General features: G+C 41.2%; 1 protein-coding gene across 1 annotated transcript in view; it reads left to right on the top strand.

Annotated features, from left to right (window-relative positions):
- DDX10 (DEAD-box helicase 10) overlaps positions 1-26,788 on the top strand; it is a 334,053-nt gene that overhangs the window by 37,673 nt on the left and 269,592 nt on the right. Inside the window, exons 10-12 of the mRNA XM_045018285.1 lie at positions 10,208-10,309; positions 12,121-12,208; positions 25,489-25,577. Coding sequence (XP_044874220.1) covers positions 10,208-10,309; positions 12,121-12,208; positions 25,489-25,577 — 279 coding nt within the window. The remainder of the gene's footprint in view (positions 1-10,207; positions 10,310-12,120; positions 12,209-25,488; positions 25,578-26,788) is intronic.

The following is a 26,788-nucleotide window of genomic DNA, read 5'->3' as shown; positions in this document are numbered from 1 at the left end:
CTCATCTTCTCAATCTCAACTGGTGAGGCAGAAACTTTCCTCTATGAGTGCTGGCAGCTGCATGACAGACTTAACAATTATCTATTTAGTTTAGGTAAGCAGCGGACACCACCAATTTGGTCGACTTAATATACCTTCTCTACAGAAACACATTTTGCATCATTTGAAAGCTTATTATGTCTACATTAAGATGAGGTATGATGTCGATCATAGAAACAAGGGTAAGCAATGACACCATCAACTAGTTAAAATGCCCACTTAGTTTAATGACTGTGTATATTTCAAGATATAAAATTGGATTTATTTATGCCCTGAAAGCATCACAATGATAATGTAAAGGGTAAAACAAAATTTAATAATAAATTTGTGCAGAGGGTATTGAAATGTAGTAACTCTGGTGACACTTCTAGTCAACATCATTATCATAATCTTGTTCAACATGATCTCTGAGTGCATGGGTTACCACAGTCTTCATTGTATTGGCAGTTCTGTGCAGGGAGGATTGTTCTGACTACAGATGCAGTTGATTGTGCAGTGAACCCTACCAGTGCAAGCACAGAGAAGGTCTTGTGCAAGCTCACATGCCATTGGGCCTTTGGAGAATATGGGAAGTAGTTGATCATTCACATTTTTCCATCCATGTTGCAATGCTGTTCAGATAACTGGTCTACCTATGTGCGAAGACATCCAAATCTTTGTTTGCCAAGATGCTCTTTTGACATGCTCTTGGGAGTTTGCCCTGTGACTTGTCCTTTTTGATGGCTAGATTGAGGCACAAGCAATTCAGGTCTCTGCGGGTCTCCTTTTCTTTCTTGCTGTGATCATACAGCACTGCTACCAACTTTCTTACTGCAGAAATTGTGGTTTATCCATCAATCTGTCCCAATTTGGCAAGATCTCTGAAGCAGTAAACTCCCTTTGGTTTGATAACATTAAATAGATTTTTTTTCTCCATACCAAATAGGGATCTCACAGAGTAACAAGGAGCCGCAGTGCTGTTCTGCTGGCACAGTGCTTCTTACTATTGGGCCTTCTTCAGGTGCAGGGATAGTCAAAGGCTAGAGTGGCCTGTACGATGTCATGATTTTCTCTACCCAAGGTGATCAGTCCTAGGGTTTCTGTTTGCCTTCCCTCCGATGGCTTGTTGACCTGAATGGTGAGGCTTCCTAGGAAGATTGATACATTTTATCATCTCCACTGCTAATGTAAAAACAGACAAGGATCTTATTCTTCTTGCAAATAATTACAGTAACATTCCCATTTTGGAACTTGGCTATCGCTCAGACAACTTGTCTTTTAAAATCTAAATCTTGATAGAGTAAAGTTTATTTTAAAGCTCATCAAGATAGAACCCATTTACACTTTTTATACAAGGTCTGTATACCCACACTAGATACCTTTACAATTCTCTTCCCCTTTCTGTGCTTTATTGCTACAAGTTGATGTCCTCATCACCACAGAATGTTACTTGTGATAATAGCCACCAAAAATCTGTGAGCTTCCCCTTCTATTTTTATCTGTTTTAACTGCTAATCATATTTCATCAACATGGTTAAAACACAGACTCAGAGGCTTTAAGGCCAGAAGGGACCATCATGATCGAGTTTGACCGCCTGCCCATTGTAGGCCACAGAACCTCACCCACCCACTCCACTATCCACTGTAATAGACTTCTAACCTCTGGATGAGTTACTGAAGTCCTCACATCATGATTTAAAAACTTCCAGTTATAGAAAATCCACCATTTACACTAGTTTAAACCTGCGAGTGTCCTTAGCTGCAGAGGAAAACTAGAATTCTTTTATAAACTATGTAACTGAACTATGCTACAGTGATGGGCTGAGTAGGGCTGTAGAATGGTTTCAAAATATGGCTAGAACACAGCTAGATTTAACCATGTTTCAGCTGGCAATAGTGGTAGTTGTAGCGATAGGTGAGCTTTAAGAATAGGAAGTGGTACTGTATGGCTTGGGGCACTAAGAGGTATATAAAACTTTTACCTCTAGTTACTGGTACAACTCTAGCTCAGGTTGGTATTGATCATGGTATTACTATCTGGTGAAAGGAGTTTGATCTCAATCCAGTTCTCAGTGAACAGGGGTCCCTATCACAGACAGTGGCTCTACATTTGGCACTAACTGCCACCCCTTGATGGTCATAGCAGAAAAGTTAAAGACTGAGTGTGCCATGGGCAATAAATTATCCTCTCTCACTCAGAGGTGTGGTTCCTCAGGCTCATGGTGTAGGAAAACAGAACTGCTTCTCGACAAGGTTCTGTTGGTGCATAGAGGACATCCTCTTTCATGAGCACCAAACACACTCATTCTCTCTCTCTCTCTGTTCAGAGGCAGCTTCTTTCTCCATCATGTTTCCAGTTATCATAGAATAGTACAGAATTAGTGAAGTTCTCTGTCACCTTGCTTCTCTGGCTGTTAGTTTTGAGACTCGGTTGATGACGAGTAGATATTCAGGCATGCAGACTCATCTCATCCAGAATGAGTAACTAAGACAAATGTATACAAAAGTTACATGGATCTGATTTTTGAAGACTTGCTGCAGCCAGAAGCAATTCCTTTTTTTAAAATAAAGGTTAATAGTATCTTGTTGTGTACGAGGAAACTATCATAAAATCACAAAACTAAAGTGAGACCTACTCTGGGCTCTTCAGATGATGCTTATGTTTACATCATTTTGAGGTTATTTACCAGTTGGTACACAGATCAAGTACATTGATTTTATTTATTAAGAATGCCCTAGGTTTTAGTTGAAAATTCTATGTACAAAGCAGCTGTTTTGCTGAACAAATACCTCCATTGGTAAAACACTAATATTTGGTCTGGTGATCCAAAACAACTGTCTGGTTTTGGTAAGGGTGTACAGACTGGAAGTAGCAGACTACATAAATATATGGAGACATACCTATCTCATAGAACTGGAAGGGACCCCTTTCAGAAGAGGATGCTGTTTCTTTTCTTTAGAGAAGTACTAGTGGTGACCTGGGGGAGGCTTTTTAAAAATCGGGGTTGACTTTTTTTTTTACTGCTTCATGATGTATTTTTATTTTCTTATTTATCTACCTTAATGTCAGGAATGCTTTCCCCTGGCTTTGCTGGAGGACTTCAGAAGGATAGGTATTGGGATTGTTTGTACCAGTAGCTGAAGATCTACAGATAAGTTCTCCCTCCCCTCCCCCCCAAGTGTTGATTAAGTGTTGGAGTTAAATAGGGATTAATGGGAAAACAGAGTTTTAAACACTGACCAAATACCCTTTCTTTTCTCAACTGGGACAATTTTTAATCTCTAGAGATGTCATTTCTGCAGTTAGCTATTTTCCAGTGTCTTCTGAGGTTTAGAATACACACATTTCTAGCATAAAAAACAAGCAGAAAAAACTTTTCCTGAAGGAGAAACTTTCAGGCCACCGTTATACATGATAAAAAAACAAAAAAAGCACAAGCTCCATTTTTTGAATTTGCAGGGGACCTTTTAAGCCTAGTGATGGTGCAGACCAGTAGTCTTCCATTAACATGTTTGTTGTTGTTTGAGGAGAAAATAGCTAATCTCTTCTTGAGAAGCAAGTCTATATTTGTCTAAATAAAGCTCCTTTACTGTTGGCTTGTCTTCTCAGCAGCTAAACCACCATGAAAAATCTAAACAGATGCAAAATCTTCCAGATGGTGTTTCAAATCATTTAGTTTTCAGTTTACGCAAACCTTTGACTCTTTTGTTTTCATGTTTTGCAATGAGGAGGCACAGCAGCAGTGCCTGCCTGTCTGTTTTTCAGTTATTTCACAGTTTTTGGGCTAGTTTAATGCCAGCCTGCAATATAAGACAGTCCATCCAGGCTTTTCAAAGACCAATAGAAATATTTTGTATGTACTTAAACTTAATTAGGTGTAAAGAAGCAGGGGAATTGCTTAAGTGAATGATTAGAACCTAGCAATAGTCATCAGATCTCTTTCAATCCCTTTGAATGTCTCAAGTCCCTCATGCTGAGAAGTATTTTTAATATTGCTTTTCTTCCTAGTAATAGCAAGTAAACAAAACACAAACAAACAAAAAAGAAATTTCACTTGAAGACCTTCATATTCTTGGCCTAACTTAATGTGATTCTTTTCTTAGCTTTAATACTATTTGCCTGCCTAAAGGCTCTATAAGATTTAATTTAAACTTTGAAATAATCATAATGTATGGAGACCAAGTTTTAACACTTGATTTTAATAAAATTTCCACAGTGTGCTTTTCACCTTCTGTATATTTCTAGTTTCTGGAAAGGCAACTTATTCACTATACATCGTGTTTGGCACTGCTGTTATTTGTAGCTTAAACATTATTATACACAAAAAACTGCATTAAAATGTTACTCTTGCAAAGTCAAGAACTCAAAAGTTAGGAAATGCCAGAATTAAGGTAGTTCTTGGAACTTTCTTATATCTTTGTCCCCTAGATTAAAGAGCCATCTACAATCAGAAATCTCTTCCCCATATAGGTACTTGTAGACTGTGATCAAATCCCCTTTTAATCTTCTCTTGGATAAATTTACTAGATTGACCTTTGTAGTCTGTCACTATAAAGCATATTTTCCCGATATGAAATAATTCATATAGCTCTTTTTCTGTGTCCTTTCCAATTTTTGTTATACATATTTTGAAGTCAGGATGGGAGAACTGGACACAGTTTTCTAGTAATGTTCTCACCAGTGCTGCTCCTACTTGATTATACAGCCAAGGAGCATGTTCTCCCTCTTAGCTAGAACATTGCATTGGGAGTGCATGTTCAGTTGATGGATAAATAGCTGAACTTGAGCCATGACTTTGAAATTAACCATGTCCTTTTCAGTATCCCTGCTTTCTACGATACAGCCTGTTATCTTGTAAGAGTGACCTACATTCTTTGTTCATAGATGTATGACCTTGTATTTGGCTGTTAAAATGCTTGTTGTTCAAATGGTCCCACTTTACCAAGCAATTTTGGTGAGTCTCTATAAATGACCTGCCCCCATCATTTTGCCATCCGCAACCTTTACCAGAAATGATTTTTCATTTTTCTTCCAGATCATTGATACAGATATTGAATAAGTCTTGAGCCAAGAACAGATTCCAGAACCCCTCTAGAAATGCCAACCATTGGGCGTTCCTAATTTAAAAACTGTTTTGAGATCTATCAGTTAACAAATTTTAATTAATTTGATATGGCCTGCATTGATTTTGCATAGTGCTAATTTTGTTATCTGAAAGCAAATTGGGATGAAGTCAGATGCATTGCAGAAATCTAAATATATTATTCCGACAGTTACTTTTGTCAAAACAAACTTGTAATCGCAACAAAAAAGGATATCAAGCTTGTCTGACAAGATCAGTTTTCCATAAGCATGTTGATTGGCATTAATTATGCTACTATCCTTTGAGTCCCAAGTTGATCTTTCTGTGATTTTTGTCTGGGATCAGTGTGAGACTAACTAGCCTATAGTTTCCTGGGACATCTTGTTTGCTACTCCTACTCCAGTGGCCTCCTCCCCTACCTCAGCTGCCAGTCCCTTTCCACCACCTTCTGTTCCTCACACTTCTGCATTCCAGTCCGGTTGATTCTACCTCCTTCTGCTTGGGTGCATTCAGAGCACCAGAATGTCTCCCAGTTCAGTTCAGTTCCTGTACCCAATGCTGCAGCATCCTGTGGCTGCTTGGAGTATTTGCATGGAAAATTCTTAGCCCCTACAGTTCTTGGCTGGATTATATGCACTACAGGCTGAATCTTCTGATAACTTAGCTGCCAAACTCTAAGTCTCTACTGAGCATGTGCAAACACATTTCCAGAGGGTCTAAATTTGGATGAATTTTCACAGAAATGGTAAATGGCCCATCCCTTACAAAGAGCTGCCACTTGAAAACTTAGTCTGTATTCCAGAGCATCTCAATGAACCTGTTGTAAGAATTTAAAATGGGCAAAACAACCTGTTTTCCCCACATCTCATTCTGATCCATTTTTGCTGAAACTTTCCCCAAATTTTCAGCCTGAGGCAGATACCCAGCATAGAAAATCTGTACAAGCAAATAAAGGTTGACAAAATTATAAGCAACTGAACTCAGCATGTTATAGTGGAAAGCATTGGCCAACCTTAACTATAGTCATTGCTACTTGTGTTGCTTATAATACTGTTTGCTTTTGGGTATTAAAGTTTGTAAACTATTTTGGGATGCTGCTTTTACTAAATGAAATACTGTATGTGCTTTCTTCTGAGAAATGTTCCAGTCTTCTTTTCCTATACATTTTTTCATTGGAAAGACAATCAGATCACATCCTCCCTTTTTCTTTGGAGTTCCCTCACCCCATATACCTTCTTTCCTTAATTTCTCATCCTCTTTTGGGCTCTTTGGAGAATAGGGGGCCAAGGTATACCAGAGAATGAATCTGAGGAGAGGGGTCTTTGAAAGGGAGAGATACTGGGAAAAGAATTCATAGAGGAGAGTGAATATGTTTGAGGAGAGACCCAGTAGAGAATGTGATGGGGTGAGAGGCGGAATGAGGAATTGATGGGAGAGAGGAAGAAAAGTATATATGAAGATGATGAAGGGGAAAGGAGGCATAGATGTAGGAACAGAAGAAATGGTAAGAGTGAGCTAGAGGTAGAGGAAAAACTAGTGCACAGTATAAAAAAAAAAAAGATCAAATCAGCTACTCAACTATAGATGAAGAAACACTCCAGTAAAGAAGGAGAAGAAAAATAAGGCAAAGAGGAATAAAGAAGAAAACACAGGACAGGTGATAACATGTTACATAGGTGATAAATGTTTTGATACACATGTCAGTTAAGAAATATTATAATAAAGTAAAATTTTGAAAAGGACAGGAATAAATGGGCTGCTGCTGGTGGCAGCAATTTACTTGTTGGCTTACGGTAGCTAATTACTTAAAGACATCACTGTGAGTAGCTCCACTCCTCTAGTGCTGCTTCATACAATGGCTTTGTTTTCCATCTTATTTGGCCATCACCCACTATTTTTCCTTGTTGACCCCTATGTTGTCAGATGCTACCGGTGTGGTGCTCTGCTCTGTTCAGTGTTGATATCACTCGGTTGCGTGCATGTGTTCCTTCTGTGTGCTGTCCCAGCTCTTCGAAGATACCTGACACAGCAGATCCCGAGAGAACCCCCAGTGACCACAGAGTCTAGTAAGGTACAAAGGCACTTTGGCCAGGTTTATTGTCAAACAAAGCACAATGATAGTTCCCTCTAGATTTTACTCTACAGGACATACTACGAGTATGTGTCCTCTGGCAATGGACTCAGCTCAGTCAGTGGCGGGACTTTCCACTGCCCCCCTCGGCTGGACAAAGACACTGCCCCAGGGATGCATTCTTATACACAGGTACAAACAAGTTACACATCACTCCTGACGTATTGAGGTGCAACCCTTCTACGTAGCAAGGTACAACCCCTCTACGTAGTAAGGTGCCGCTTCTCACCTTGTATATATTGGTTTGAACAAAACAACTCTATCCATCATATTACCCTTTTGGCCCTGTCATTGGGATGGGTCAGCCTGTTCCTTGTTATCTGTGTGCAGTGTACAAGTATGCAAATGTTCTGATATCTGGTGTCCAGTACCTTTTAGGTGTCTCTTTTTGCAGCATCAGCCCTTTTCTTGCCAGCTTCTGTGAGCAGGGCCTGCCTCTGGCTCACAGCTTAACTTTGCTTTATGTTAGCAAAGTCTTGACCATTACTTTAGTTCAGGCCTTAGGCCTCATATTGGGCCTCTGATACCAAGGTTTATATCTCATGGCCTCCTCTTACTACACCCTATTTACTAGCATTCATGGGATTCTGTCCCACTTCAATACATTTCTGAAATAAATCTGTAATGGGTTGTTCTTACCACCATAGCGGTCCTTTGTGCCTACAGGTGGTGTTGGAAGGGGTCCTTGTCTCTGGAGCTATCTAGTGGCCACTTCCTTGGCTCTGCGATGGCTTAACTCTGCATCTTCCATGGCCTGGCCCTCCGGCCATCTCACATGAAAGTTCAGCCCCCTTCTGGGATAACAAAAAGTCCAGTTAAGAGTCCAAACAAACAATTCTTCTGTCCCTCTTGGGCTACACTGAAGCGCTCCATACCTTCTATGTTACTTCCTCCTGGCAGGCTTCCTTGAACATCTCGCTCATCCCTGTAGGCCTTACCTCAGGGCTTCCCACACAGGAGCCTAACCTGCTCCTGCGGCATTCCTCCCCTGCTTCTTACACTGCTTCCCTTCCCCAGACATTGCTGCTTGTGGGGCCTATTTCAGGGCTTCCTCTACATGAGCCTACCTTGCTCCCTGTGGGTCTTTTCCAGTCTGGCTTTTTCAGGTTCTTCCCAGAGAGAGAACTCCTCTGGCTCCTCTATCTGGGCAGGGCTGACCCGGGGGGAGAAGCCGGTACAAATTACTGGGGCCCGGCGGTCTGGAAGGGGGACTGGGGACTGGGGCCCGGCTTCCCTGGCTTCGTCGGCCCTGTTTAGCTGGTCCTCCCTTGCTGGGGGGCCCGAAAATTTTTTTTCATCGGGGCCCGAACCTGCTCTCGGCGGCCCTGGCTCTGGGGTTTCCTCACTCTGAGATGAGCTCTGTTTAAGTGGTCTTTTCCTGATCCTCTCATGGCTGAGGTCACTATCTTAAGTTGCCATATCAGCATCTGCCAGGGGCAGCTGGCAGGTGGCAGACAAGGCTGAGCCTGGCTTGAATTAAAAGACCAGCCAGCCTGTGACAGTCTAATTGGACTGATGTGTATTAATGGGGAATCTTATACAGGGATTTCCCCAGTAATCTGCACCCTTGTTGCACTGTAGCTACTATGTTCAGTTGCTAAACTTGTTTGTTTTAGTTGAATTAAATATATTTAATGTTTGTTTCAGTGAAGGTAGATTTGGAAAATACAGGTGCTAGTTGATCACTATATCTCTTTTAGTGGGATTTGTAAGCACACTGTTTATTTACTACAGTGATGGAGAAAGAAATAACTATCTACCCCCATCCCTCTAATTAGTTATAATATAGGAAGCAACATAGGCTTACTCCAAGGAGGAAGCCAACAAGTAGGAGACATTAAGAATGAAGTGTAGGAGTTCTGAGCTTTCTGCCAAACATAAATCTGGGTAATTACCAAATTGACTGCATCCCAAACACCTATTAAATATACTGAAGAGAGAAGCCTAGACCCAGTTTTCGTACTGACAATCAATCTCTGCTTTTATTGTTTGGCATCTAATATCTTTCAGTTCATTACTGTTTTCAGGCTTTTCTTTCAATTATGCCTTGATGAATTGTCTAAATAGTTTTTTTTTTTTTGAGGGAGCAAATTAAAACTCGTATTTGGAAACAAGCTAGAGCAAGGGGTGTTAGTCCTTTCCCACCTACTAGTCTTTCAGTAAGAATGAGATACATTTGGAGCACACGTAAGTGCGATCCCATCATGATGATATGTCACAACTCCGGGGTTAACTGCATCTCTGCTCCTTCAAGGAGTCCCCTTTAAGTCTCAAGCCTTCATCATCACCTGTCTGTGGGCTGGGACCTGCATCCTTTTCTCTTCAGACCAGAGATTTAGGTTTCTTGCAGTTCCCTTGCAACTCACTGTGCTAATTCCCAGCAGGTCTGACTTTAATCCAGGGCCCGCAATTCTGCTGTCTCCCAGGGGCTTTGACAGTGTTTACCAGTGACTAGCCATCGTTCACAAAGCACAGTACTTTTACTTAGGACAAAAGTAGTACAGAGAAAAAATATATATAAAACAGCCAACGGTCTACACATGGGCGACACCTGGTAAGCTCAGCACATCTTCCACATGGAGACTAGTAGGTTTCCAGTCCTTCAGGCCTTTCAAGCAGTTGCGAATTAATGTTATGAACGATCAGTGACTAAAAGCTGAAACAAATAACTGGATCCTATAACACTGTACGTTTGCACATGAGGGATTTCTGTGGTTTTCAGAGAGGTATGGCCTAATGACCTAAATCTGTGTCTGGAAGCCAGGCTTCCATGGGTTCTGTCCCTAGTTTTACAATCATGTCTCCTGTCTTCCCATGTTTTCCCATTGCAAAATGAGGATAATTGCCTGCTACTTTGGGATGTTGTGAGGATCAAGGTTTGTTAAACTTGCTATATGCGATTCCTTTTGAATTTTTTGTTTTTTAAAACCCTTTAATCAAAGATCCTTGCTTTTCCTTTTCATCTTTTCATCAGGTACAAAGAAGGTGGTGAAGCTTTGTTAGTACTGCTTCCCTCTGAAGAAAAAGGCATGGTTCACCAACTGTCGCAGAGAAAAGTACCTGTCAATGAAATCAAGTAAGTTACCAAAGCTTACTGAGTGATTTTAGTCCTCTTTGACAGAAGTAGTATATGATGATTCTGTGACAGTCTTGCTTTATTAAGACACCATTAAACTGCATGTTTTACTTGCAGTTGGATTAAAAAAAAGCTTGCATTTTCCATGTTTTTAATTTGATTTCTGTGAATGATTCAGTGCACCAACATACATTTCCCTCATTTTCCTTATAACAACATCTGTTTTATACCTTTACAAGTACAAACCAAATTAGTATTTATGCCTGCTTGGAGCTTACCACCCAGCTATGCAGCCTTTATCTAAAATTACAGTGAGTTGGTGTATGTATAATCTGGAAATAGCTTTTGGCTACACTGCAGCTTTCTGCTACCCAGTTCTGACAAAGTGTGGAACTTAAAATGGTGACTCAATAAAGCTCAGAAGTCCTTGTAAATTAATATGATCTTTATTCTCATAAGAAAAGCACAATTACTGATTGCAACAATACTTTACCAGAGAAGAGGTTAGTATATATAATTTCTTGCACAGGATTTTTATTAAAGCTTTGTTGCCCAGACAGACATAATCACTATACGGAGAATGTCTGATTCTTGATAGCAAGGTCCTCGGAGCAGGGCCTATAATTTATTGTACAGTACTGCATAAACAGATGGCATACAGTAATGCCATCTGGATCTGGAACCTCTTGAGTGAAATAGTGAAGTTTGTCAAAAGACCGTTTTCCTCTACTACTTGAAGCATATCTAACTGTGCTATTCAGAAGCCTGGGAGGTACAAATGCCTGGGACTAGGAGGTGGGGAATAGAGGTAGATGGAAAAGCAATGCAAAGACTAAATGATCAAACTATTAATAGCTTGAATGAAAACAGAAAAGTAAAGCAGTTCGTTAGGTGGCTGACACACTCTTCACTAGGTATAATGGAGACTGCTGTAACGAAGCAGTTGTGGTGTATCTCATTAAGTCTAGATCTTGGGATACTTTTATGTCACATAATCTCAATATTCTTTAGTTTTGCCCATCTATAAAATGGATATAATAGAGCAGGGGTAGGCAACCTATGGCATGCATGTCAAAGGTGGCACGCAAGCTGATTTTCAGTGGCACTCACACTGCCCGGGTCCTGGCCATCAGTCCGGGGGGGCTCTGCATTTTAATTTAATTTTAAATGAAGCTTTTTAAACATTTTAAAAACCTTATTTACTTTACATACAACAGTAGTTTAGTTATATATTATAGGCTTCTAGAAAGAGACCTTCTAAAAACATTAAAATGTATTACTTGCATGCAAAACCTTAAATTAGAGTGAATAAATGAAGACTCGGCACACCACTTCTGAAAGGTTGCCGACCCCTGTAATAGAGAGAAACTTTACTGGTACCTCTCAGGGGCATTGGGTCTTATTTAAGCTTTGAAAAATGCGATGAGATCTTCTCGTGAAGGGTGCTATCTTGGAATGAAATATTAGTACAATACATTACATTTCCTGCTCTGGTTCTGAGTTCATTATCTACGTTTTATAAACTGAAGAAGTATTTTAATGTTAACTTTGGCTTTACCTTTTTTTAAAAAAAAACTTTTTCCTGTCAACAATCTGTTCTCTGGATCAAGGGTCCGAGTTTCTGTTTGCCTTGTCTGCATTATTCATTTAAGGAGATTGGTCTTCATGATTTTAGTGAAACCTTGTTCACAGTAGCAATAGCTTTATGCATTTTAAAGTAATACAGATGGAATGAAAAAGTACTCCTGGGAACTTAATGTGAGCTTCTTAATACATTTTCTAAAGGTAAAATAATTTTCTTTTTTTATTAGAATCAACCCTGAAAAGCTTGTAGATATCCAAAAAAAGATGCAGGCTTTTTTAGCTCAAGATAAAGAGTTAAAGGAGAGGGCTCAAAGGGTAAGTTGTCTATAACACAGCCCTGTGAAGGCATGTTTGTTAAATAGAACTACTGTTACATTAACCGCCTTGCCAACTGTTGCTAAGGCAAATGTACTTGGAACTGCTAAATATGATCATTTTTAAATCTAAAAAATTAGATACCACTGGGAAATGATGATCTTGTTTTAGGAGTTGTGACAAGTATCTTAATCTTCTCTTTGTCATCCTCTTTTCCACAGTGGAGATGGGATTACACACATTCTTCTTTAATTAGCTGACAATTCTTTTGATTGAAGGACCATAGACATATTTCTAGTTCTTTTTGCTATGGCTTTTCTTTCGGGAGCTGATACAGAGCATGTTAAAAATACTAATTGGTTATCAAAGTTTAAAAAAAAAAAGACTTTGCTGAAACTGGCAAATATGACTGCTGAGCTTAAATAATTTGCCCAGAAAACTTAGTCTTCAAATCAGTATAATTTTGAAAAATACATAAGTAACTTTATACCTCAAATGCCCACATTTTTAATCAAGGTTTTCATTGTCGCACCTCCTGGATGTACAGGGTAATCCATCCCTTCAGTGATGGAAAATCCATATGTCATGGTTGTAAGGAGGACTGTGCCTTTGACCCCTTTAGTCCATCTGTCTTAAGTATTTAAGGGACCCCTATCACTATAGGATTTGAGCATCTTGCTGTTTTTATGTACTTATCCTCTCTTCTTTCTGAGGCAGAGAAATATTATCACTACCATTTTACAGGTTGGGAACTGAGGCACAGAGAGACTGTGACTTGTCCAGGGTTGCACAGATTGTTTGTGATGGAAATGGGAGTTGAACCTAGGTCTCCCTTAGGACCATTGGATTCCTTAGGAGACAGGCCTGGCTTCCTGCACTTCATTCTGGGTAGGACCGTGCGCTTCAGCCATGCTCAGATGGGATTTCTGGGCTGTGGCTCTGGGAATTTCTGGGCTGCAGCCAGGCCTGCCGGTGGTGGTGGTGGGACAATTGCCCCAGGGCCTTGGTGATTTAAAAGGGCCCAGGGCTCCAGGCCACCGCCAGCAGCTCAGTGGGGCTAAGTCATGCTTCCTTTCCCACCCTTGCTCCACGTTGCTGCTGGAAGCGGCCGGCACGTTCCTGCAACCCCTGGGGAGGGGGTCTCCTTGCGCTGCCCCCGCCTTGAGCGCCGACTCCGCAGCTCCAAGTGAGTTCTTAGTGAGTTGGGGGAAAAGTATTAATTTGGATATATAGGCAAGGATTGGGACAGGAACATAATAGTCAGGATAGGGCTGTTGGAGGGAGTAATTTGTCTTACCACCCTTCTACTTACCCCACATCCTAATTGCCCCCCTCCATCCACTTCCTCAGAAACTCTGATGGAGCATAGAACCCCCAAAAATCTTTGTCTTGCTTTGTTACACATGAACACCAAAAACAAACAAGCAAACAAACCCCAAACCCGTTAAATGTTGTTAAGATTGCAAAGTCAAGAACTCAAAGTTAGGAAATGCCAGAATTAAGAGTGCCCATGCAACCTTAATTTTGCCCCTTTGTATGTATGAGTTATGATAGTCTTTTATTTCATGATCACATATTATTTTTTCCATAGAATGGACATACTGTGGGGATGAATCAGGTTGTGTAGTGAAGGAGGCTGCTGTCTGCAGGACTCCTGCCTCATTTGTTGCAGAAGTTGGAAGGTGTGTGATGAATGAGGCAGGGGACTGCAGGAAGAGAAAGTATGGTGTCATGGCAGAGGCAATTGAATGCTTTCCTGGGGAACTGGATTCTGGCCCTGCCACTACCACAAAAAAGAAAAACAAATTCCGTCATGTGGCATCATATTGACACCTACTTTAGATCATCAGCAGGGTTGGAACTTCAGTTACACCGTGCAGACCTCTGCCACTTGAGCTAACAGAGTAATTCATAGTAGTAATAGCTTGTAATCCTCTATGTACAAGCCATTAGAGGGGGATGAGACACTTTGTCAATGGGTTTCAAAGGTGTTTGTGTACATTAGAGGAATGGTGAGACTCAGGAATCTTGTGTTTGATTCTGGGCTGGGGAAGGGAGTGTCCTCTAGTGGGCACAGACTCTTAACCCTCCCCCCACTCCAAGTGTGACCCTTTCTGCTCTGTTCCCTCTAGTGTGTTCCTGTACCAATCCTGTCTCTCCCCCACTCCGGCTCTTTGTTTTGGTCCCAGTCTGTGCTCTTCAGGTTTCTCTCCTCCTCCTCTGATCTATCTCTCTCTGCCCTGTCCAGTTGAGGACGTTAGTGAGAGTTTTGCTTGAGTAACAACAATGAGGTCAGGCCTTTAGTTAGTTAAAATGACCATTGCTGACTATTGAATGTTTATTTTTAAAAGTAATTTTGTTTATGAAAGGTGCCAGATTGATGGCTCTGGACTGAAATCCTAAGACATTCAGTTGTAACATGAGAATGGCAGTGCAAGTTTCCCCTTGTTTCCTCCTTGGCAAAGCATTCTTTAGACCAAAATACCTGGTGGCATATCATGATCATCTGCAACTGTAACTCTGTTTTATGGTTAGATAAATTTACATAGGACATGATGGAACAGCTGGCTAGGAAGGGGTGAGAGCAGTAACAAACGAATGTTCTTTGGCTTAGGTTGACAAAACTAATAAACCATTTCCCTTTCAATTGCTTCTTCTGCATTGGCTCTTTAAGATGTGGTTTTTTTTAAAAAAAGGGTGATAAATTTAAATGAGGTGAGTTGAAACAGTATTAACATTTCAGAATAGCAGTGGACCAAGGTCAAACAAGGGTTTTTCTTTCAGGCTGATGAATCTAATGTTAAAGCTACCCTTAAAATCCAATTTCTATTACAGTTTTTTATAATAGTGTTTAATACAAATGTAAAATCAAAGTATACTCTCTTATAGATGAATATGTGTATGGAGTCAGTATACAAAATTCTTAACTTATGGAAAAAAGATGTAAGTTAAGAATTTTGTATACAGACTCTGTACACACATTCATCTGTGTAAAGGATATGTGTGTGTGTATAAGCCTAGTTGTTCCTGCTCTTTAAAGCAATGACTGTATCACAGCTGATCTTAACCTCAGAATCATACCCAGAATGCTGATTTTATCAAGGGCATGTGTTGCATGTCTGTCTGGCCTGTCTTTTTTTGATCAGGCGGATTGTTGAAACTTGCAACAATTAAATTATCTGCCTGTATGCCAGAATGAATCATGCAGGTGGGGCGGGGGGGGAGTTAGGTGGGTGGGTGTCAGTTTGGTGTGGTACTCATAGTATTCATAGTATTAGTGATGGTCATGGCCTCCAAGCTGAAGGAGTTGATGGTTCATTTGGAAGGAGATGAGTGGGCATGAAGGGCAAGGAACGGAATTTTCAAAAATCACACCAGCTCTGCAGCTTCTTGCTGAAAATGGAAGGTTAATTTTGGAGAGTGGTACATGAGGGCTCCTCCCAAAAGGGGTGAGTTAATGATTCTTGAAGGAAAATATAAGGCAGATACATTCACTGCTTCCTCTAGTTTGATAGGGAAGGCTTAAATGTTGAACTGGTATATATCCGTCACTTCCTCATCAGTTCTTGGAAAGACTGGCATGAAGTTATAATAGTATACTTCATATTCAGTCAAGTTTTATTGCTCCAATTTTTGCTGTAGCAGACAAATAAAAAAGCACATTGTTGTGTATGTGTATTTTGTGTATTGAAAACTACAATGTGAGAAAGATATCACTAAATCAAAATTGTGGCTAATTTTATTTTGGCGCAATAGAACCCCAATCCTGATTTGGGGAGGGTAGGTGCTACTATAATAGAAATAGTAATATAATCCAGCATTGACATGTGGTGGTAATCCTCCATAATGGTGCAAACTTTGAATTCATCCAATAATATTTTTATGACTGAAAGCAATACCAAAAAAGTGGAAATGTCAGCCAGTATTATCCACTCGTTCCTGCTAAAACAGCAGGACCAGCTAATTAAAGGTTCAGGCTGACATATTTTTTCCCCTTTTGGCTGTCCAATGTGGGTGCAGATGGGCTTCAAAACCTAAGAGGAATCACTTTTAATTTTAAAATGGTGACAGCAGTTTGTGTGTGTGTTGAAAACACATCCTTCAGAGGGATGATGGGTTTGTGCTTAAGGCACCGAAATCAGATCTGAGTTCAATTTATGGCCTTGCTACATATTTCATGTAATAGCTTGGGGAAGTCACTTAAATCTTTCTGTGCCTCATCTGCTAAAATGGGGATGACACTTCTCTCCCACCCTTTTTGTCACTTGTCTGTTTACCCTTGGGGCAGGTACTGTCTCTTACTATGTGTATCTGCAGTGCCTAGTTCCATAGCAAATTATCTCAGTTGGGTCCTCTAGGAGTTACTGTGATTTTAATTGGCCAAGCCTTTGTAGCCTTGCACACAGCCTGGTGACATTTCTATGTTTGGCTGTAATGCAATAACTTTTGAATGCTGAATTCAGTCCAGAATTTCAGAGAATGTTCTATCTATCAGAGGTAAGAACCCTATTGATTTGGTGAAGGTCTGAAAACCAGAAGGGAGAAAGGGGGACAAATTGGGCCTAGGGCATTTGGTTAGTACACCTAGCAGCTTCACTCACACTTGGTTGCTTCTGTAGTGCATTGTCCACTCCAGGGGCTGCTTGCATTCCTCTGTTTGCCCCCAGGAACTCCCTGTGTGCCACCCTCTCATCTCCCTTTACTTCAGGGCCTTGCTGCAGGCTGTTCAACCTCACCCTCATAACAAGGGTGATGTCCCTCAGGCCCTCTCCCCCCCTCTCATAGTGGAGTCCCCCATATTTTCCTATACCAGAGTCTGTGTGTGTCCCTCGGCATGCCAGGGGCTCTGTTCCTCAGATCACACCAGGTCCTCTTTCTTCCCCCTTATACCGTCCCCCTTATTCTTTTCCATACCCATTGATTGGATGTGGCGTTCAGAGGTTAACATGTTGCATCCAAAGAGAGAAATGCCATTAAGTTGAGCATATGTCCTCAAAATTCTGCCAAAAAGCAAACTGAAATACAAAAATTCTGTTATGTGGAAACATATTGACCCTTACATGGATCATAAGAAGAACATGTACTGCGTGAACTTAAGGAATAACTGGTAGCAGTAATAGGTTATCATCAATAGTAGGAGGAGAAGACACACACTTTGCTACTAGATTTCACAACTGTTTGCTAGAAAGAGGAATATTGAGGCTTGGGAATCCTAGGTTCTCTAGTGGTTAGAGAGTCTCTTGCTTTGTCCCCTTCTATCACTATCTCCTAGCACAGGGGTTGGCAACCTCTGGCACACGGCTTGCCAGGGTAAGCACCCTGGCGGGCTGGGCCAGTTTGTTTATCTGCCGCGTCGGCAGGTTCGGCAGATCGCGGCTCCCAGTGGCCATGGTTCGCTGTCCTAGGCCAATGGGGGAGGTGGTGCCAGTGGGGGAGGCGTGGCCAGTGGGAGCCGCAATCGGCCGAACCTGCCAATGTGGCAGATAAACAAACTGGCCCGGCCCATCAGGGTGCTTACCTCTGCTCATCACCCCTGTGCATTCTAGTCAAGATGCGTTCTGCTTCTCTTCCTGCTACCTGAGTGCCAGCAGAACGGGCACATGGAGAACACACGAGTCTCCCTGCTCTTGTTTCCTGTGCCTGGCATCACAATGGATCCTGGCAACTGAGAGGAGCAATTGTAGGGAGAATCCTCCTCGGTCCCTGCTATTCTGGGACATAGCATGCAGAGTATCGTTGGACTCCTTAGAGAATTTAGCTGCCAAACTCTAACAGCAGTCTACTGATCATGTGAACAATGATTTTGGAGGCTCATAGCTTGGCCAGATTTGGATGGATGTTTATGGGGATGCCAAAAGGCACATCCCTTTCAGCAGGGAAAAAACACTGCCAAATTTCAAATCCCTGCTCCAAAGCCTAGAGGTGCTCGAGCTTGTCAGTGAAATGGTTATAATATTTTAATATGGGCAAAACAATGTATTTTCCCCATACTTTATTCTTAGCAACAGTTCTGTTTTTGCTGAAAATTAAAAAATACTAGAAGGTCGCAGAGACCTGCCATGGGAAATCTCAGCCTGAAAAATGTATAGTTTGGGAAAATAAATGAGTGATTGAAAATGGAGCCCTATAATAGGAAGTGTTGTGCTACTTTGACTCTAGGCATACCTACAAGTACTACCAATAACAAAAATTAGCATGTTAAAGTGACCTGCCAAGGGAAAACATGGGTTTGAGTTTTTGCTGCTTTCAGATGTAAAAATTTCTCTTGCTTCGTCATTTCCCCTTAGAAAATAATGATGTATTTTATGTTGTAGGAGGCCCCAGTAGGGATCAGGACTGATTGATTGGTTTTGTTGGATGATCACTTGGGGTTCACAAGGGTATGGAAAACATTCTTATCCTCTAACTGAAAGGCCAGAAATATTGAATCATTAACACAAATGATTTCTCCCGTGTGTTGGTTTTAAACAGTCAGAATAAAAATCATTTCTTGTCTCAGTTTGGTTTCTGTTTATTTGTTCTGGTTTTCTGGTAGCCCCTAGAGACTTCTAGGGCAGGTTTTGTTGTAAATCAAAACCATCCAGGCCTCCTTTTGTAGAGCAGTAGCACAAGAGCCAGCAAACAGAACTGAATGGAGTCTGAATGGAGATCTGTTGGAAAGGGAGACAAACCTGTGTTCCTTAGCAATGAGTGAGTTTGTTTGCTTGCTGGTTTGTTTTAGTTTATGAAGTTCGATGGTGGGCAGTGTGTTGTGAGAGAAACAGAGCCTTTGATCACAGCTGAACCTTGATTGAGAGCTTCCCTAATCAGCAGACCTAAAAAGGCAGCCAACCGGCCAGCCAGTGGCATAGGAGCCAGCAAACATAGGTGAAAACGGAGTTTGAGTGGGAGTTTGTAAGGGGAGTTTGGGGTGTGTGTGTGTTTGGTTTGTGTGGTTTTTTGTTTCTTTCTTTCTTGACAGGAGCTTAGGAGGGAAGGCTATGACAGCTATGCTGGCAGCAGTGGTAGTGACCTAAGAAGCTACAGTGAAGATGACTGGTTGTGGAAGCTGTGGTGATGTACATTATCCTGAAGAGGGTACCTGAAAGTTGCTTTGTTTGAAGTGCTGCCTGATAGATTTGATGGAAGAGAAGAGACGATCAGAGGTTTGGAGATGCAGACAGAAACTGTGGTGAGGTTTCGAAGGGGATTTGAGCAGGTGATGGAGGGAAGGAGAGACGAGGCTCAAGACTTGCAGATGCATGCTGGACTAGAGAACTGTGAGTGTAGACTGTTGGATGAAGAAAGTGGCCAGTGGAAGCAAGTGACTATGAGAACAAGGCAGAGGAAAAGACCAGTTTGTGAATGGGGAGAGAGCTGAGGAACCGGTTCACTGAGCTGGCAAATGAAGGGGAGACACAGGCAGTAACATAACATGGGAGAGCAAGGAAGAAGAGAAGAATGGCCAGTCCTACAAGAATTAGGTAAGAGACAATGTCAGTAGCTAAAGTTTGGAGCTCCAGGAGGACAGAGGATGACTCACAGAAGGTTGCAAGTGAGAACAAAAGACAAAGAAACCTTGCAACCAGAAAGAACAGAAGGGGGAAGGTTGAATAATTGTACCAGTACCAGGAAGAGTCAGGTCTATGTGACTGGGGACTTCCTACTAAGAAGAACAGAAAGCTCTGTCACCAGAGCTGATCCGGAGAACAGAAGGGTGTGCTGTCCGATGGGAGCTAAGATACCAGAGTCTGAAGAAGATCCTAATGGGAGTAGGAAAGAGTCCACTAACCAGCCTTCATGTGGGAGCAAATGATACTGCTAGATTCTTGATGAAGTGCATCAAGGAAGACTACGCCAGGCTGGGGAAGATGCTTAAAGAAATGGAGGCTAAGGTGATCTCCTGTGGAAGTCTACCTGTCTGGAGGAGAGCAAAGGCAAGACAAGATTATGATGATCAACAGGTGGCTCCGGCAGTGGTGTTATAAGAAAGGCTCTGGAATATTTGACCACTAGCAGACATTCACAGAGGACTGTTCTCATGGTATGGACTCCACCTAGATTAGGGAAGTAAATAGACTTCTGGGATGGAGGTTGGCACAACTGATTGATTAAAAGTGCTTTAAACTAGGAATTTGGGGGAGATGGTGGCGGGAGCTCATGTAATCTCCACACCTGATTCTAATATTGAGTGGGAGGAAAATCAAGTAAATGGAGAAAGGAACAATAGAGTGTAGGAGAATGGACAACAAGAGGAAAGAGAATGACAGTCACTGTCAGGTGATACATACTGGTAGTAAAAAGTTTGTACCTAATCGGGTGGGGCTTCTGGGTGAAGACAAGCAGAAACAGCTAAGATGTCTATACAAAAGTGCAAGGAGCCTGGGTAACAAAATGGAGGAATTAGAACTACTGGTGCAGGAAGTGAAACCAGTTGTTACAAGGATAGTGAAAACATGGTGGAATAGTAATGATGATTGGAATACAGGTATAGAAGGGTATGTGGTGTTCAGAAAAGAAAGGTAAAGGTGGAGGAGTAGCATTGTATGTTAAAGATGAGATATACTGTAAAATTAGAAGTGATGCAATGGATAAACTGGAATCTGTTTGGGTCAAAATCACTTTGGGGAAGAAAGATAACAGAGGCTCCCCTGGGATAGTGCATGGGGTCTGCTATAGACCCCCAGACCTCAGTTCTATGGATGTTCTTAGAACAGATTTTGAAAAAAAAGTAGTTAAAGACATGGAGGTAAACAGTAATTGGGATAAAATACAACATGGTTTTACAGAAGTTTTATATTGTGCCAGAGCAACCCCATCACTTTCTTTGAGAAAATAACCGATTTTTCTAGACAAAGGAAATGCAGTAGATCTAGTCTACCTGGATTTTAATAATGCATTTGATACAGTTCTGCATGGGAAATTATTACTTATATTAAACCTGATGTTCTCCAATTTAAGAATATTAATATAAGAATTAAATTAAGGAACTAGTTTAAGGGGAGACTGCAAAGGTTCATGCTGAAAGATGAACACGGGCTGGAAAGAGGTTACTGGTGGCGTTCCACAAGGATCAATCGCAGACCAATCATATTTAACATTTTCATTAATGATCTTGACACAAAAAGTGTGAGTGCTAATATAATTTGTGGATGACACAAAGTTGGGGGAGGTATTGTGAAAATTGGGAGGACCAGAATTTCATATAAGAAGATATGGATGACCTTGAAAACTGGAGTAATGGAAATGAGATGAAATTTAATAGTACAAAGTTGTGCACTTGGGAACTAACAAGAATTTTTGCTATAAACTGAGGAGTTGGAAGTGACAGAGAAGGAGAAAGACCTGAGTGTATTGACTGATCACAGGATTAGCTGCCAGTGTGATGCGGCCATGAAAAAGGCTAATGCAACCCTAGGATGCATCAGGTTGGGTATTTTCAGTGGAGATATGGAAGTATTGTTACCATTATACAAGGCACTGATGAGATGTCATATGGAATATTGAGTGGCATTCTGGTCTCCCATATTTAAGAAAGATGAATTCAAACTGGAACAGGCGCAGAGAAGGGCTACTAAGATGGTCAGGAGAATGGAGATCCTGCCGTATGAAAGGAGACTCAAAAAGCTTGGTTTGTGTAGCCTAACCAAATGAAGACTGAGGGGAGATATGATTTGCTTTCTAATAAATATATCAGAGGGATAAATACCAGTGAGGGAGAAGAGTTATTTAAGGTAAGGGCCAATGTTGACACAAAAACAAATGGACATAAACTGGCCATTCACATGTTTAACCTTGAAATTAGATGGAGGTTTTGTAACCATCAAAGTAATGAAGCCTTCCAAGGGTGGCAGTGTGGGTGAAAAAAACCTAACTGGCATCAGGATTGAGTTTTATACATTGTGGAGCAGGTGGTGTGATTTGATTGCTTACAATGGCATGTGCTCCATCTGCAACTGCTATTAGGAACATCTCCAACAGCTGGAAATGGGACACTACATGGGGAGGGCTCTGAGTTACTACAGAGAATTCTTTCCCAGGTGTCTGGCTGGTGGGTCTTGCTCACATCCTCAGGATCTGACTGATCACCATGTTGGGGGTCCAAAAGGAATTTTCCCACCATTCAGATTGGCAGAGACAGTGGGTGTTTTTCATATTCCGCTGCAGAATGGGGCACAGCTCCCTTGCTGGTTTGAACTAGAGTGAATCCACTATTTACTCTAACTTGAAGTCTTGAAATAAAGAGTTGAGGACTTCAGTAACTCAGCCAGAGGTTATGGGCCTACTACAGGAGTGGGTTGGTGAGATGTGCAGGAGACTAGACTGGATGATCATGATGGTCCCTTCTGGCCCTAAAGTCTATGAATCATGAAGAAATGGGCACAAGTCCCTTTTTTCCCCTTTACATTTGACTTTTACCAAGCAGATGAAAACACACTTCACACAGGCCAATGTGGAGAAATGTTCTGCCGTTAAGGGTGAAAGAGTTAGGGAATCTGCTCTTCCCTCTCATAATCTTTAACAAAATGTTAAGAAATAATGCTGCTAGAACTGCATGTGATTTACACACTAATAAAATAAATAAATGGAGCTATATGTATCTCCTAGAACTGGAAGGGACCTTGAAAGGTCATTGAGTCCAGCCTCCTGCCTTCACTAGCAGGACCAAGTACTGATTTTTTGCCCCAGATCCCTAAATGGCCCCCTCAAGGATTGAACTCACAACCCTGGGTTTAGCAGGCCAATGCTCACACCACTGAGCTATCCCTCCCCCCTTTAAAAAAAAAAACAAAAAACAAAAAAAGTTAAGGCTACAATTATATCACGGAAGTCACAGAATCCATGACTTCCAGAGATCTCCGTGACATTTTCCATTTCAGCCCCAAGCTTTCAGTGGCAGACTTGCATCCCACCCCCCCTGCACCTCCCAGCTACTGGGCAGCAGGGGGACCCCGGATCTCCTAGTCGCTGCAGGGGGTGGGGGTCCCCCAGAGCTCCCAGAAGCTGTCCAGCCCCTGTGGGCAGCAGGGGTGACTCCAGAGCCCCAGAAGCGATGGGTGCTGGACCCTCCTTCCTCTCATTTTGTCAGGGATATTTTTATTAAAAGTCATGGACAGGTCAAGGGCTTCTTTGAATTTTTGTTTATTGCCTGTGACCTGTCCATGGCTTTTACTAAAAATATCCGTGACAAAATCTTAGCCTTACTAATAGTTAAATACAAAGTAGTAACTACACCAAGCATTTTCATATTGTAGAGACTCTGGGTGGCAATTACTTAGCTACTCTTCTGCCACCAGTGTATGCTGATATAAGAATTTGCAATTTATGTTCCTAATAGATTATGTGTACTGTGTCCACATAGTGAATGAGCAAGGCCTGAGACTCAGGAAAATGTGTACTGAATGGGACTCAAAATCAAAGAATAGGTTACAGGATTATTGGACCACTGCACTTAAATAGGAAGATCTAGAACAGGGGTGGGCAATAATTTTCGCAGTGGGGCCACTCCACAAATTTTGGTAAGTTGTCACGGGCTGCACATTTCTACTATATTAATGGAGGGGATGCGGGGTCTGGGAGGGAGTTTGGGTGCAGGAGGGAGTTCTGACCTGGAGCAGGGGGTTGGGGTGCAGGAGGGGGTGTGAAGTACAGGCTCTGGCCGGGAGGTGCTTACCACAGGTGGCTCCTGGCTGGCGGCACAGCAGTGCTCAGGCAGGCTGCCTGCATGCCATGGCCCCATGCTGCTCCAGGAAGCAGCTGCAGCCGGCTGCTGCTGGCATATCTCAGCGCGCCACTTGGGGGAGGGAGGCAGCGGGTCTGAGCGCGGGACTTCTGGCAGCCCTAACTCAGAGATCACGAGGGGGCAGAGGAGGCCAGACAGAAATGTTAGTCGTGGCAGCAGGCCCACCCCGATCTAGAGTGATACTCAGATTTTTTTTTTGTTCATGTTACAAACTACGATTTAATGAAGATCAGCTCAGCCTTTCCTTTGCTACGTTGAATCCTTGTACATGTACAAGCAAAACCAAAAGATTAAATTCTACTAATACTGCAAAACATGAGAGAAATTACCATATTACCTTCAACATTTCTGTGGAGATGAAATTAAGTCCATTTGTCAAAGTGTATATACTGAGTTTTGAGTTATTGATGAATAGATTTAAAGTTTGTTTTTTTTAAATTGGGGGAAAAAAAATGTCGTCTGCTTTATTGTATCTCAGACAACAGAAGGCCACCTCAGAATTCCATGAATGAATCAACAGAGAAGAGACAGTCATGTAATATTTCAAGTGATGCCCCAAAATAAAATTAAAGAATGGTTACACTGGAATAAACAATGATTTACTCTGTGATACACATGAGTTATCAGTGTTCTGCTTTGCCAGTGCAGGCTGCCCAGTGTTATAGCAGTGATTTTTCTAGTTTTTGTTTGCGGTCTGGATAGAACAAAGCTGTAAGCAGAATCTGCAGCTAAGGATGGGGGAGGGGATAGCTCAGTGGTTTGAGCATTGCCTGCTAAACCCAGGGTTGTGAGTTCAATCCTTGAGGGGGCCATTTGGAGAACTGGGGTAAAAATCTGGGGATTGGTCCTGCTTTGAGCAGGGGGTTGGACTAGATGACCTTCTGAGGTCCCTTCCAACCCTATGATTCTATGATAACAGCAGGGAGGAAAAAACCTCCCATAAAACAAATTCTACTAGTTGTTAAAGATGGTTTCCAAGGATGGAGCAGAGAGCTTAAATTTTAAGAAGTAAAGGAGAGATGATTTTGGCAAGTGAGAGAAGTGTACTTGATAAGATAGGGGGCAGGAACCAATATGAAATAAGTGGACAGACTAAAAGTTTGAGATGGTAGGAAAGATGAGGAAAAAAAAATCCAAGTTACTGTGCTACATACTGTGCCACTGCTGGAGATCTTTACATTGGTTTAACTGAGATAGTCTAGTCCAATAACTTCATTTTTATTTCCCTCCCAGCTCTTGAGTAATACATGCAATAGTCTCCTCTTCCTAGCTCCCCTCACAAGAGTATTTTGTGACTAGCAAAGCTAACACTATACACCATTAGCATAATAAGCCAATTAGGCTGCTCTGAATGAAATACTGAAATATTAGAACTAGATCAGCTTATAATAGAGGTTCTTTTGTTGAAACTATGTGGATAAATAAGTTCTTAGACAAAACCAGTATTAGAATTCTCCACTTTTTTTCTGGTTAGCCATATGGTGTAATGTTAATATACAATTAATTGAATGAGAGCATTTGTCTTTTCTGTTTTAAAACACTTTTCTTCTCCTTTCAGTGTTTTGTATCCTACTTGCGTTCAGTCTACCTAATGAAGAACAAAGAAGTTTTTGATGTCTTTAAGTTACCTCTAGCAGAATATGCCCAGTAAGTACTGTCTGTAGTAAGTACAGTGTTGAAAGTGAAATGCTTACCTTTTTTCCCTGATATCTTCAACTTTGTGTTAAATAGTCATTTTACCATGTTCAAAATTCTAATTTTGATGTCTTGTAACATTTTCCTACTAATGTAGTTTTTGAACATTTTTGTAGACCCACACTGTAGGGAAAATGTTATGAAAATTGTACATTGTTCCACAAAGATAGTAACTTACTGCAGTAAAGACAAAAATTGTAATACATGATACAAAAGCAAGAAGTAGTGGGATTTTTTCCCTCTGTCAATGACACCCTTGAGCCTAGAGTATCTCAGAAAGATGTTAAATAGAGGCTATTAAAGTTAGACATTTCTAAATCAGCAGGTCCAGATAACTTCCACACAAGAGTTTTAAATGAGCTGGCTGAGGAGCTCACTGGACCATTATGGTTGACTTTTCAGTAAGCCTTGAAACAGGGGGAAGTACCAGAAGACTAGAAGAAAGCTAATGGTTTGCCAGTATTTAAAAAAGATAAATGGGATGACCTGGATAATTGTAGGCCTGTCAGTGTGACATCATTCCTGGGGAGGATAATGGAGTGCCAATATGGGACTCAATTTCATAAAGAATAAAAAGACGGTAATATAATTAATGCCAATCAACATGTGTTTATGAGAAATAGATCCTGTCAAACTAACCTGATACCTTTATTTGATTAGATTACAAGTTTTGGTTGATAAAGGTAATAGTGTTGATGTAATCTACTTCTGTAAGGCATATGACTTGGTACCACATGACATTTTGATTTAAAAAACAAACAAACTAGAAAGATATAAAATTAACATGGCACACATTAAATGGTTAAAAACTGTAATTGCAAATGGGGAATCACCATCAAGTGGGGGTGTTTCTAGTGAGCTCCTGCAGGGATCTATTCTTGGATCTGAGCTATTTAACATTTTTTATCAATGACTTGGAAGAAAGCACAAAATCATCGTTGATAAAGTTTGCAGATGACATACAAATTGGGGGAAAATTTAAATAATGAAGAGAATAGGTCACAGATACAAAGTGATGAGGATCGCTTGGTAAAATTGGTGCAAGCAAACAATATGTGTTTTTAATACATCTTAATGTAAATGAATATATCTACGAATAAAGAATGTAAGCCATAGTTACAGGATGGGAGACTCTATCTTGGGAAGCAGTGACTCTGAAAAAG

Source organism: Mauremys mutica, chromosome 1 (genome assembly GCF_020497125.1).
Source record: "Mauremys mutica isolate MM-2020 ecotype Southern chromosome 1, ASM2049712v1, whole genome shotgun sequence".
Taxonomy (NCBI): domain Eukaryota; kingdom Metazoa; phylum Chordata; order Testudines; family Geoemydidae; genus Mauremys; species Mauremys mutica.
This window is presented reverse-complemented; position numbering and strand designations above follow the sequence as displayed.